Raw genomic sequence first — 14,359 nt, 5'->3', positions numbered from 1 at the left:
ATTAATTTTTATACAATTTTTTTTATTATTTCGATACATATTTTAAACTTTTATAAAATATGATTTATACTTTATTTTTAAAAACATTTGTGTTTAGCAAAAACTTAGATATAATACTTGTTTAGTCATTCGTCACATTTTAATTTAATTTATATTTAAATTTTCTACACACATATTAAGATATGAAATATAATACTTAAATTTGACATTTATAATTCTTATGTAAACTTAAAATTTAGATTCTAAATTTTTATTCGATATAAATTTTATAAAAAATAATTATGCTTAGACACGGTTCTTTTAATTCTTAGTTTCAAATTACATCCGGTTCAAATCTTTATTTGGTCAATTTGATCTAAATCCGATCGAAATTTTCAACTTCTCAGGTTAAGAAATTGACTTATAAATTCATTACACAAACAATACGTTAATCGAAAATCGAGAGTATTTGTTAAAAAGCTTCTCCTTGTGGACCATATAATATGGGATGCCTGCAATGCTTTATATAAATTCACACAGAAATTTGACAAGTGCTATCTTATCACATATTCCTGTGCTGAAATACCTTATCCTCTGGACCCCTGCCATCCATGATTAGGAATAATTGTATCACTTGAGTGCAACCTCTGAAAAAACCAACACACAATTATATATACTTGTATTCTGGCTAAGAAAAAAACAAGGTTCTTGATATGTCAAAGATTTCGTGCTTTACATAGTTCTCCAAAATGACATAACAATGAGTGGCATAGATCAAACTGAAGAAGGATCGAACCACTCAGGTGAAGCACGTTTCTTTGCAAAGTATTCTTCAGTGCGATCATGGTTATTAGACACTGATGGCTTTGCCCACTTCTTTCGGCCAGGCAATGTGGTCAATGAAAGACTAATAGCTTCTGATTGCATTTTGGCTGCAGCTGGAAAGGCACGCGCCTTGAAGTTCAGCTTTATGCTTAGGTCCCCATCGCCTGGAATCTGATACCAAGAGATATTTATATATAAGTAGTTGCAGATACCCACCCACGAAAAGAGCATGCATATGTAGCAGTGAATATTGCAATCAATTTCAACTTTACGATCTAATGAATACAAGTATTAATTTTGTTGTCCACGCGGAAAAGAAGACATAACAGCAAGAAAACACATGGGCACACATGTACGCTAAGCAATTTGAGCTATGATTTAATGGAAAAAGAATAATCTAATAAAGTGGTAGAACTTTCTCGCAGGGTATAAAAGGATTCACATATAATATGACCAAACATTTATACCTTTATATATTGAATTATGGTCAAGTTCCAGAATTCTGCATCCATGAAGACAGTGATAGTAGTATGATCATATAGCAGATGTTCCAACTGGCAGGTTGTAAGAAAAGTTATGATCATGTGATTGCAGGCACAGAAAAATCTGAGAACAATATGCGTGCAACTACTTATGAGTTATGACTGCGTTGTCTTACTTTCTCTTGAAAATTAATTGATTGGCAACGCCTATCGATCATAACAGAAAAAAATGTCTAACACAAGTCGTTTACAATTTACTGAGAGCATGTGCCATATATTTATTCAATCTACAATATAGGTAGTTAAGGAAAGCTATATCTTATAGGTCTCTGATACATACTGATGATACTTCACCAGGGCATGAATGTTTAGGAGAACAGGGTGCTTCACGGAGTTAAATTTAACTTTTTGTTGTACAGATCAACTATACTCATATTTTTCCTGGTCATAAACTCATAAAGAAAAAAGATTGTACTTTAATTCCACACAGTATTCATAAATACGTTGAAATATGCTAGCTGCACCTACAACACTACAGAGGGACAGGGAATACCAATTGGTGTATGCATTGAAACTTTTCGAATGCCTTAGCATATTTGAAACGACAAGCACAAGCAGAAAACAGTATCCTAAAGTGTTCTCAAGGAAAACAGTGATGTTATTGTACATTTGTAGTACAAGATAAGAACAACCATAAACAACAAACAACAAATCAGAGTGGCGCAGCGGAAGCGTGGTGGGCCCATAACCCACAGGTCCCAGGATCGAAACCTGGCTCTGATAACAAATTTTTCTTATTTATATTTTTCCTCCTCATTACAGAAAAAATATTTCTGCGATTCTTGTTCTGTGCACTAGGAGTTCTATTCAAGATTTTTGTCTAAACAATTTTCTTATATAATCCTGCAGACCTTTTTAAAAGAGCCTGATTACTATTTTTTTTCTTACAATATGTTCACAAAGCATCAATATGCTCAAATATGCTACCTACAACTATAAGAGCATCTCCAAGGGCAAATCCTATACTGGTTCCCTAAAATATAGTAAAATAATGATTACCTAAAATATAGGTAATTAAAAAGTTGTTTTATTCCATTGGTTTTTTCTATAATTGTTCCCTATAACTTAAAAAATAATATTTATTCAATACTTAGTAATATAGGTAAAGAGTGGAAGGATTGGAGAAGATATATGTTGGAAATGAATGCTATGGTGGCATTATAGGGATTTGAGTTTCTCTTCCCTAAATAAGGGTTTTGAGTTTCTCTCCCCTAAAAATTAGAGGGGATAGGGAGTCCCGTTGGAGCTTGGTTATTAGAGCTAAGCCCCTAAAAATATGTACACCTGGGATAAATGTAGGTAAGGGGTGTCTCCCTTGGAGATGCTCTACGCAAAGCGTATGCATCCGACACTAATCAGATTCCTCAGTATAATATATGCGACAAGTAGATGCAGAAATCTGTATTCGACAAGCTATACAAAGAAAACTGTATCCAGAAGTGTTCTTAAGGAAAGCAGTAATGTTATTATACATTCATATAACATAAAAACAAAAACATTTCAACAAATCAGAGTGGCGCAGCGGAAGCGTGGTGGGCCCATAACCCACAGGTCCCAGGATCGAAACCTGGCTCTGATAATATACTTTTGCCTTCCCTAAAGAAATTTTTTTTTTTTCTTTTGTTGGCAAAAGTAAGAGTTCAATCAATATAGATGTTAAACCAAAATATATTAAGCAAGCCTAAGTGGAACATAATTAATCATATAAACATATGAATAAAACACTATGATGACCGAGACCCATAAAAAATTGACGCACTACTCATTCAAATGAACAAAGTAAGCTATTCAAAAAGGTATCTTCTAACAACTTATGACTTTAAGATGTCTTTTTGACTTTAAGTTACTTTCTGACTTGTTACACAAACAAACACACTTGAAATTAGACAATCCTGAAAAATACTTCTTTGTGCTCGGGCAGGAAACAAATACACAACTACACATCAATCTTGCCAGTAAAGTTAGATGTTAGTTGGAAATACGAATTTACTTCAAGCCGATATTTAAAAGCTTTACTAAGTGGGGTCAATATGTAACTTAGAAGAATAACTCTTTTCTCCTATGTGTTCATATCATTACCTTCACAGGAAGTCTCCTTTGTCTGCCTCCCTGATGGGTTGATTAGATCTTTATTTTCTAGTGATTCCAGTGATACCTCCTCCCCCTCTTGGACTCCTGCCGCGGCTATATCTTTCAAGTTCACTGGAAGTCATTTTGGTATACCCGCATTGCACCTTAAATTAATATGAAATGAACTCAAATAGGTGCTAGATATCATTCAGACACATGCATAGCATAAATTGATATGAAATTACCTAGATTATATATTAGATACAAGTCAAACACAATACAAAGACAGTAGATGTATTATTCTAGAAGAAGATATGCAATATTAACTCTCATCTTATATTATTACTAATGAATGAGGAATTCTCTCAAAAAATACCCACAACTTTACAAGCTAAAATATGCAATAAATAATGCACGAGCGATTGTATAGGAGGAAATAGACAGTGGCAGAGTGGATGTTGCAGAAAAAATAACAAAGGAATCATAATGACCAAGTCTGACACGCACTGGAAAGGGAAAAACCACCTCCAAATTATATAAAAATAATAATAATAATAAACCTTCCATATAAACTGTGGTTTTAGTGATTTAAGAAAACAAAGCAAGGCACCTTTGCTTTCAACTCTCTCCGATCAAATTTTTCTTTATTTTAAAAAGAATGGCCGAAATGAATTTCTAACAAGGACTTGATTCGCAAAAAATAACAGTACTTTAAACAAGTGATTTGATTTCGTATTCAAGTCAAAAATCAGAAGCCATATAACTTAAGTATATCTGTATATTTTATTTCCTAAGATTATGTCCCAAAGAAAATTCAAAGCAAGTTGTATAGATCTTTTTATGCCTCGTTAACTGAGAAAGCTAAACTGAACACGAACAAAAATATTAGTAATTCAGAATGAATAAACATTAATTTAAGTATACTTGTTATTTTTTCATATAAGAATCAAAATTTTGGAAATTGGGTAGTACATGAGCGATTTAAAAAGATCTGTTATACCTAGCAACCAACAATTTCAACTGATTCACAAAACTTAAATATGCAGAAAGTCATCCAGTCAGCAAAGAATTTCCTGGGATATGGTGACATTAAGTAAGAACTATCTAACACCAGATATTCAACCAGAGCGTAAATCATACCCTGGATATCCTCAAGGCACATTAACACATTCACAGAATATGTAATACAATTAAAATATATGTTATGAATGACATATCGATGACTGCCAGATAAGATTCCAACCCCAAAATTCTGAAGCCTACTACAATTTCCTATCACAATGAAACTATCATCACACCACTAATTCGTTACTTGCCACGAGAAAAAGCCTAGTACATTTGCATTACCAATACTTCAATATCATATTAGCACCCAACTAGAATAATACACATTATCATAAGAGATTATTATAAACTTACACTGATACACTTACTAGTACAACACCGCAAATCATCTAGCAACAATCACATAGAAAGCCAAACTTAAATCTACAAGAACGCAGATCACCCGAAATAAAACACTGTCCTAGAAATTACCTCCAGCATTGCCCCTCAACTTGGGCACCTGACGACAAAGAGGCATTTGACCTACCCAGACCCCAACTTCTGACTTCTCATCCCGTATCCACTTTGTAATCATAATCTCTTCCAATCACACAATCTTATCCCCCCTGCCCTTAAAAACCCTCTACTCTTCTTCCTAAAAACATAATTTTTTTTACAACTACAATATTATTTGAAATTCTCTTTTCATGGGCCCTGTTAATATTCAGCGACACAAAATGGGTTGCTCTTTCTTTGAGATTTCTCACATTTCCCTCATTATTTGTTACTAAAAATGCATTAGTACTTGCACAAAATTAAAAACGTAAAGGACATTAAGCTACTAAACTGAGTTATAACTACATTGCATTTATATAGTAATGTATAGATACGATAGATACAGGGATTACCTTGAATGAAGCAGAAGTGTTGAGCAGTGAGTGTGTTGAAGAGAGAAGCCATGGCTGAAAGCTCCGATAAAGGTTTAGAAAATGAATGAGAAGTAATGTTTGGTTTATTTTTTATTTTAATTTTGGGCCCTGTTACTTTGGGCCGTTAGGTTCATTTAAAATGAGTAAAAACGTTGGCCCAATTACAAATTCTCAGGTTTTGATGTTTGAACAAATCTTGGGCCCGGTTCCTTTGGGCCGTTATGTTTTGAAAAGGAGACTGGTAGTCAAAATATCTTTTCACTGTTTAGAATTCTTGCTCATTCAGTTTTAAAAAAAAGAAAAGAAAAAAAAAGAGAGAAGAACCTGACAAAAAGAAGAAGAAGAATTCTTGCTCATTCTAAAATTTATTAAATTAAATTTCAATTTATGTAGGAGGTCCGGTACTCCGATGGCTGACTCATTGCAAAAAACGAAAAATATTCTCCTATATCAGTGGCATTTTTGCTTATTTTTTCGAAATAAGTTACTTTATGTGAAACAGAATTACTAAATATCTTATGCCGCTTACAATCGCATTTTTATTAATACTTAACTAAAATATCATGATTTATCAAGTAAAATATTTATCAACAGTTATCGAAAATAAATCATCATATCCCTCCCATCTAGCCCCTCTTCTTTCTGGACATCATGACATGTTTTGTATATATTTTCGTCGATATTATTATTAGGCACAATTTTTCTCAAACTCGGAGCTTTCGATATCTCATATTCGACCCCGTCTGCCTATGATTACGAACCGGAACAGTAATATTAATTTCATGACCTTCAGTTTTCAGTGCACAAGAAATAAGAGTAACATACCTCCAAGAAAGATATTTGAAAGGGCAGAGTTAAACAAGAAGCTAGACAAGCAGGAGCTGGCGTCGAATTAATAGTGATAATAACATCACAATGATATAAACATAGCAACCACAGAGTACTGTACTGTTACTGTTAGGTTATGCATATAGGGTTGTCTTTATATATAGGCCGAGATCTCGGCCCGGCCCTCGGGGATCATATATCTAGCACACCCTAGCTACACCTTATATGTACTTATATTAATAGTATATTTTATTTATGTGTATTTGGCTATTTGCATGGAAATGTGAGTGAGGCTAGGTAGCTAGCTCGGCCTGGTCTGATTGCATTCAGGGTGTACAGTTTATAGGCGGGCAAATGCTTTGGACACAAAATTGGGTAAAAAAATATTCGTAAAATCAGTATGTGTTAAGTTTCGATTGGAATTGACAATCAGTATATGCATTTACAACATCGGTTAGAATATCTAACCTCAATTATCATGTCATTTGTATAAGATTTTATATCTAATTTTTTGAATGTAGCACTACTTCGTATAGCTGTAATGAAATGATTTAATCGGGATTTAAGCTACTTCACATAGGTGTAATAAAATGGCTTAAACGGGATTTATGCTGTATAGACTGTAAATGCATGTTCTAGGACCAGACATAATTTTTGCGTCGGGTTTCTTCTATAAGCAATTTGTATATATATATATATATATATATATATATATATATAAACTTCTTAAAATGAGAACAGTGAGAACTTCGTTAATTTATCATATTTTGACTAATCTAAACATCAAACTAGTGGGTATCCAATATAAAAAATGTATATAAAACTAGTCTCTCCCTAGTTAGTCAAAAAAAAATTCACAAAAAAAGTCCACTGCCACGTCATCAGTGATTTTTTTTTTAATTTTTAATTTTTTTTTTCGACTAGCTAGGTGGAGACCTTAATTATATACATTTTTTGTGAAGATGCCCCTGGCGGGGCCCTTCAAATGAATGAGATATTGATAAATTAGAAAAGTTCTCACGGTTCTCATTTTAAGAAAGTTCTCATTTGAGAAAGTGCCTATATATATATATATATATATATATATATATTGTGATTGGTTGAGGAGGATGTAATGGAATGAGTGTACATAAAAAAGAAATATTATAGTGGGATTTGAGAAAAAATTGGTTAGAGGAGAAATAAGACATTTTTTCCTTAATTGGGTTGCAACTTTTTTTTTTTTATAATAAATATGAATTACCGCCTTGTAACTTTTACTATAAGATACAAGGCACCAAATGAAAGAATAAGTTCAAATTTCATTTCATTCCTTACTCCTTTCATCACAATCAAATGTAACAGATTTTGTCGGGCTTACAAGAGCCTATTAGAATATGATCTCGGTAAGCCCTCTTCCTAACATCTCGAGATTCCAGGAGAATTGATCACTTAACATGGTATCAGAGTTTAGGCTCACAGGAGACTCGAGTTTGACTCCCTGTGAGCCGCAATATTCTTATAATTTATTAAGGAGAAGGCAAGTTATGTCCCACAAAAATGGGCAGAGCCCTCCTATGTTCCAAGGTCACTTGTATTCTTAAGTTCAATTCAAATGAATCCTTGACAAGTTTGAACCGCCAACATCTTTGTTACTGAATGACATTATCTAGGCCAAGTCTTTTGGATCAATAATCGTAAAAAAGTCTAATAATACTGTTTGAGAAAGATTTATGAATCACACTGGTACTATACAAATGTGGCAATCCAAGATTAGGGCACTGTACAACTTATTTGTAATCTGCTGCATCTCATTATTAATCTGTACTAGTTAGTAATCTTTAATCATGTCACGAGAAAAGCGATCTGTGTTAATGTATTTCATACGTATCTACGTATACATGTACGTAAGTATGGATGAATAATTTGGAGAAAGAAAGAGTAATGTCGTCTAGGGTGGCAGAAAGAGTGAAAGAGAAGGTTCAGGCAGAGCAGCACCTTTCTTCACCCTCACTCAACTACCCAAGCACCTCTCTATCTCACTCTCAAACTGCAGTTGCTCAAATATTTGTTACCTTTATTTATCTCCCTTCTCAACATTTATTCCTATCCTCATCTCTCTCAATCTCTCTCTCTCTCAAACTCAATCTCTCCCTATCCTCTTTCTCTCTCTCAATCTCTCTATACCCTCTCTCTCTCTCTCTCAATCTCTCTATACCCTCTCTCTCTCTCTCTCTCTCAATCTCTCTATACCCTCTCTCTCTCTCTCTCTCTCTCTCTCAATCTCTTTATACCCTCTCTCTCTCTCCAACTCAATCTCTCCCTATCCTCTCTCTCTCAATCTCTCTATATACCCCCCCCCCTCTCTCTCCAACTCAATCTCTCCCTATCCTCTCTCTCCCAATCTCTCTATACCCCCTCTCTCTCAATCTCTCTGTGGGTACCATGTAGGTGTCTCCCCACAAAAACTCTACTCCACACCAGCATTGATCTCTCTTCTTTTAATACACACTTCCTATATAATTATATATTTTTCTCTTCTTTAGTATGCTCACTTTTGGACTTGATTTTGCATTCAGGAGACCTGCAGATGCAAACCCTTTAGACCTCAACAATTTTCCAGCTGGTGAAGATCACTCTTCTAGAGATCATGGTAATCAAACACATCTACTTACACTTTTACACATATGCACAACTCTAAATATATATATATATATTCCCATACCTTCAAGGTAAAACCATCTAATAAGTGAGATCTTCGATATCTAATGTGTTAGTGCGGTGGTTGAGCTCCAGTATCCCTGCGGAGGTCAGGAGTTCGACTCCCGTGTGTGCTTAATCATTTAGCAAAAAATAAAACCATCTAATAAGTGAGATCTTGGATATCTAATGCATTTCCTTCCTCGCGATTTAAAGGGCTTCACAATTAGAAATTAAAAATATATATCGCGATATTCCAGCTAAGAAAAATGTTGTTGATGAAAAATTTGAAAATTGTGTGAAGGAGTAGGAGGGTACAAGAAGAAGAAGAACGGAGGATCCAAGGATGAAAGTGGAAAGGTGTACGAGTGTAGGTTTTGCTCCCTCAAGTTCGGCAAATCTCAGGCGCTGGGGGGACACATGAATCGCCATCGCCAAGGTACTTTCATTAATGACTTATCATTCACAAGTTGAACTTATAAGTCAGATATATCTTTATGGTCTTGCACATATAAAGTAATGCCTAGCTAGCTATTAACTACTGTGCGGTCAATAGTCATGTCAATCTCGAAAGATTTCATAAATATGTGCAAGTTGCGATTACTGATTTTCGGCTTTCCAGGTTTGCCGAATTCTTGCTAGTTTCTGTTAGAGACACAGTGTGTCTTTGTAGGCTGATTGGATTTGTTTTTGTGTAAATTTTGTGTGGTTTCCAGAAAGGGAGACAGAGACATTGAATAGGGCTCGGCAGCTGGTTTTCACTAATGATAGCCTTATGCCTCCCACTCCCCCTCCTCATCACTTAATAGGGTATGTCTTTCCTTTATTTCGGAAATTTTATTTTTCAGAAATAAGTTATTTATTTCGGGGAAAAAATATGTAAATGTTTACTTTTTATAAAAAGAATAAGTGCATATGTATTTTTTAGTTATTTAATCGACATATATGTAGGATATATCGGATAGAGCAGTGCTAGATATATAGAATTGTGTACAGAATAATTGTACATCATGACATGACAATTGATGTGGAATGTTTTAGTTGGAGTTGTTGATATAAATACAGTGGCTCATTCCAATTAAAACTCACTACATATTATTATGTACAAAATTTTGTACACAATTCTGTACATCAAGCATTTCCCTAGCTATCGGATATGCTTGACGGGATATGAGTTTCGGTTACGAAACAAAAATACATGGTAACTTATGTTGTGATTGTTTGGTTAGGAATTGTCCTTGATTAGTTGGCTGTTGCACAGTACATACAGATAAAATTATAAGGTTTTTTTGGAACATGATCAGGGGAGGACAAGCAGTGCCACGTGGAGGCTACCATCCTCATCAGCAAATAGGTGATCCATACAGAGGTGTTTATGACCACACAGCTGCGAGACTGTTCACCGGTTCTCCATCCTCCATCGCGCCGCCGCTTCCACCTCCACCACCGCATTCCTATATGTACTCTTCGCCACCCTCAAGCCTAGGCAGCTTCCCTCCGTCTCAATACTACAATAATTCACAGCACATGAATGATCAGTACTTGATTGGTCATGTGCTGTCCGGGACCAACACGCAGCATCCGAGCTTCGCACAGGATATGGCGAATAATTTTACTTGTGTTGGTGCACCAGTTGGGCATGGTAAGCGTTTGGATGCGTCGTCTATCATCAAGCGGTATCAAGATGGATTCTAGAATTATTTAGAATATGAATTAGGCAATGAATATAGTAATTAGTAAGTTGGCCAGCGAATTTGTGTCATGGAAATTTAACAACTGATAATCATCAAGATGAAGAATTCAGTGAATTGAGAAGTTTTGGTTTGTTAAGTTAACTAGGGTTTGGTGTTAAGGCCAGGGAAGTTGTTTGTTGATGCAGGACAGGAAGTGAATGGCGTATTGAAGTTCATAATCTGCAATTTATTGCATTAATTACCTATTTCGGATGAGGGCAGTAGGCGAATTGTTCTCTCTTAGTCATGATTCATGATCTTGTTTTGAAAGGGTGATAAGTATTTACCTAATTGTTGCAAAACAAGATGTTCAACTCACCGATCAGTAATTTTAGTTATTATATCACACTATCTTCGGTTCCATCTTATTATCTATACTCAGACATGCACAATAATTGCTTTGATATGGTTAGTTAGGTTCCTGGACAGGATCTCTCTCTCTCTCTCTCTCTCTCTCCCTCCCTCCCTCTCTCTCTCTCCCCCTCTCTCTCTCCCACTCTCTCTCTCTCCCTCTCTCTCTCTCTCTCTCCCTCTCAATAAGTCCAGAAAGATCGAGAACTGCTCTGTAAACATAACTAGTTCAATAGGTTTTCTGATGATAGATATTTGATATTTTTAGAAATAATACAACGAGATTCTTCTGCCGACTGCCGGTGAATATTAAATCTGAAGCTACGTTTCCTGTAGAATAAATACTACAGTAAAATACCAAGTAAACGAACACTGGTGTGAATACAGATAGGTAGGTCGGCTGGGAGATGTGCCTACATTGTTAGCAGCTAGGTAACTTCTTGTCAACCACAGTCGGATCTTAACATATGTATTTTGAATTTATTATAATCACAATAATCTGATACTAATAAGTAAAGCCTTGTGACTTGTGAGCTGTGATAGTTTATTTAGAAATGGTTAACGTTCGAGAATCCTCCTCTCCCAAATCGTATGAAACCTGAACTAGGTTACTGTTGGACTAGAAGAGAACCAAAGAGGGACTGTGTGTTGAGTCTCTTTCTTTCAGGGCTGATCCCGAGATATATGCATTCATCACAATAAAGCTGCTGAGGAGACAGCTGCTTGACAAATATCTCTCCCAAATTCACACACATGCATGCACTATGCAGTATGCACAAACCCACTCCCATTCCAAACTGGCTTGCCTTGCTCATATTTGAGAAATATATAACTTTGTAGCGGACTGAATTAGTTATTTAATTCATTTTGGATTCGGAAGGTTCAGATATATCTGAACTTGGAAAACTGAATATTTGAGAAATATATAACTTTGTAGCGGACTGAATTAGTTATTTAATTCATTTTGGATGAAACTATATATTTATGATCAAGAACTGTTTGATTAACTTTCTACATTAATTGGACACATGTCAATTCATTAATTGAAAAACTACTCCAAATAGTTTTTTAAAATGGAATTTCTACTTATAGGCACAAACTAACAATCAACTTTTTAATTAGGTGACATTTTTATTAGCTCTAATTTCATTAATAATGTTGATCCCTTGTATATACACAAAAATTTACCAATCAAAATCATCCACTTGATGCACATACTAGAAAAACCATTTTCAACGTTAACATTGTGAGTCCAAACCGTTATTTCAATCCAATAATTACAAAACATCAATATTAAATTATTCACGTGGTCAAATTGTCAGACCTTTAATATAATTAAAAGTCTAATATTAATTTTCCCGGCACTTCTAACTTCCGACCATGGCCTTAACCACGTCGTCCACCGCAAAATACTCTATATTACGGGATAGAGCTGCACACTGCACTAGAGTGAGATAGCTTCTACGCAGGTAGGTAAAACTCTACGCACCTACAAGTAATTTGTACAAATATTTCCAGTGTAGGTAAACCCTGGCATCAGTAGAGCTGTTCCAAATATAGCTAAGAACTTAAACACTAATTATACCAATAATAATCCTCACAAATCTGAGATTACATCTGACCCAAAAATCTGAAAGAATCTGAGAGACAGAGCTATGCATATGGTAGTATATTGTAGGGGCAGTAAAAGTCGATGGGAGCTATATATTGTGTAGAGTATAGAGTCGGCTTATTCATGCAATCACATTCGCAAGATTATGTTTAAAGCTGCAGCTTGCATGCCTCACTCCTCTACTCAAATGTATAACTTGAATTTTACTTGTATCTGGTAAGTTGGTAACTAAAGTGAGGCTACGAGGAGAAAGAGTTACTGTGCTTCGTGGTACTTATTGGTCCTTCTGGTTTGTAAACGTGTTGATACCTTCTAAAATAAAGGTCCTGCTGTACTAGTAGGATACCAGTTCAATAATACATTGGTCTAGCTGTGGGCAATTGGGCATGCATGATCAGTGTTCTGATAGACTAAAAATTCCCGATTTATCAGAATTTTGATAAATCTTGAATCGGTAAGTCAATCGATTAATTTAGACTCCCCGATTTCTGCAGCCAGGAGCATGGTAAGTGGATGGGTTCAAATTTCGTAAAAAAATGAATTAATTTATAGAGTTAATGATAAGCGGTGACAGTATTTTATACCGAATTTCAAAAAAATGACAAAATATTCAAGTTTTCATGTTAATGGCCAACTTTAAATTTTGCGGTTTAAAATAATCTCGTTTGTTAACTTTTCATTAACTTTTTCTAAAAAGATGGCCAGATTTCATTTTTATCTTTCAAAATAATGACAAATTCTCCCGTTACAAGCCTTTCTTTTAAAACATGGAAATAAAATAATCATTAATTTGTGAATTTGATATTTTGACCAGGTTGAAATTTAATTTAGTCAGAAATAGGGCCACCTTTCTATAATTTACTCTTAATTATATTTTACCGTCAGCCATCTGGTCGGACCATTTTAGCCTCTGGACATTTTAGCAGTCGTTTATGACCCTGGTAGCATTTTTACCAAACAATAATTTGAGGTGGTCTTAAAAGGAGGCAAAGAAAAGAAACAGGAATGCAGAAATACATGCACACTGCAGACAGTTAAAATTCACCATTGGAACGAAACTGTTTTATGTCTTAACGTAAACACAAAATTCAAGACGAAAAAGACTGGTCCTTGATACAAAATCATCAGATTGGAGATGGTCCTCTACTCTACTAATATTTGGAACTGATACTCCAGGTATAGATACCAGTATATTATTATGGCCTAACTATTGATACTTCTTTGTCATACAACTCATACACAACACACCGGGGATTAAAGTAAAGAGGTTTATCAAGAGACCAGTCACCAGGTTGCTTGACTCTTTATTTTGTTTGTTAGGCTACTGTTGCATGGGTTTGGTTCGGGTTCGAATTCGGAAGGAATCGAAAGAAATTTGAACTGTCTTGAATAATTGTTTATGAATTTTATTTCTTCCTCCTTTCCATTTCATTCCTTATATATATCCTACACTACTTAACATCCTTTAATCTGGTAGAGAATGTTTCTAACTTGTAAATTCAGATTCGAGCTTTTAAATCTGACCAAACACCCCATTCTTGACCAATTGGTTTATATCATCCCGCAGACCTTTCTTAAACGAGCCTTATTACATTGTTGCTACAAGATTTTCCCTAGGTAACAATTTATTCATTGATATATTTGATAATTTGCTTTAGAGCTTGTTATCAATAGTTTGTTGCAGAAAGAGCTTAAATTGATGTTCATACTGCCGTACTGTTAAAAATGAAGGAATATAATGAAAATTTTCAAATAAATGACTGTACA

General features: G+C 34.8%; 1 protein-coding gene, 1 long non-coding RNA gene and 2 other non-coding genes across 7 annotated transcripts; 3 read left to right on the top strand and 1 right to left on the bottom strand.

Annotated features, from left to right (window-relative positions):
- Window positions 1–311: 311 nt before the first annotated feature.
- Window positions 312–5,489, bottom strand: LOC108198814 (uncharacterized). Of its 3 annotated transcripts, XR_001802190.2 has the most exons (5): window positions 5,369–5,489; window positions 3,426–3,580; window positions 1,272–1,358; window positions 716–975; window positions 312–626 (listed from the first exon to the last, which is right to left on the bottom strand). It is a non-coding gene; the product is annotated as an uncharacterized LOC108198814 (long non-coding RNA). The 3 variants fall into 3 exon arrangements; XR_010286205.1 differs by lacking the exon at window positions 312–626 and having other exon boundaries at window positions 628–975; XR_010286206.1 differs by lacking the exons at window positions 312–626; window positions 1,272–1,358 and having other exon boundaries at window positions 628–975.
- On the top strand, window positions 1,998–2,069 carry TRNAM-CAU (transfer RNA methionine (anticodon CAU)). Its single transcript has one exon. It is a non-coding gene; the product is annotated as a tRNA-Met (tRNA).
- On the top strand, window positions 2,854–2,925 carry TRNAM-CAU (transfer RNA methionine (anticodon CAU)). Its single transcript has one exon. It is a non-coding gene; the product is annotated as a tRNA-Met (tRNA).
- Window positions 5,490–8,081: 2,592 nt separating the features above from the next.
- Window positions 8,082–10,969, top strand: LOC108199015 (zinc finger protein JAGGED). Of its 2 annotated transcripts, XM_017366781.2 has the most exons (5): window positions 8,083–8,643; window positions 8,776–8,849; window positions 9,201–9,335; window positions 9,613–9,706; window positions 10,201–10,969. In XM_017366781.2, the coding sequence occupies exons 1-5, from the start codon at window positions 8,114–8,116 to the stop codon at window positions 10,589–10,591; spliced, it is 1,224 nt and encodes a 407-aa protein (XP_017222270.2). In that variant the 5' UTR covers window positions 8,083–8,113; the 3' UTR covers window positions 10,592–10,969. The 2 variants fall into 2 exon arrangements, with proteins under 2 accessions (XP_063939404.1, XP_017222270.2); XM_064083334.1 differs by having other exon boundaries at window positions 8,082–8,849.
- Window positions 10,970–14,359: the final 3,390 nt, after the last annotated feature.

Source organism: Daucus carota, chromosome 8 (genome assembly GCF_001625215.2).
Source record: "Daucus carota subsp. sativus chromosome 8, DH1 v3.0, whole genome shotgun sequence".
Classification (NCBI taxonomy): Eukaryota; Viridiplantae; Streptophyta; class Magnoliopsida; order Apiales; family Apiaceae; genus Daucus; species Daucus carota.
This window is presented reverse-complemented; position numbering and strand designations above follow the sequence as displayed.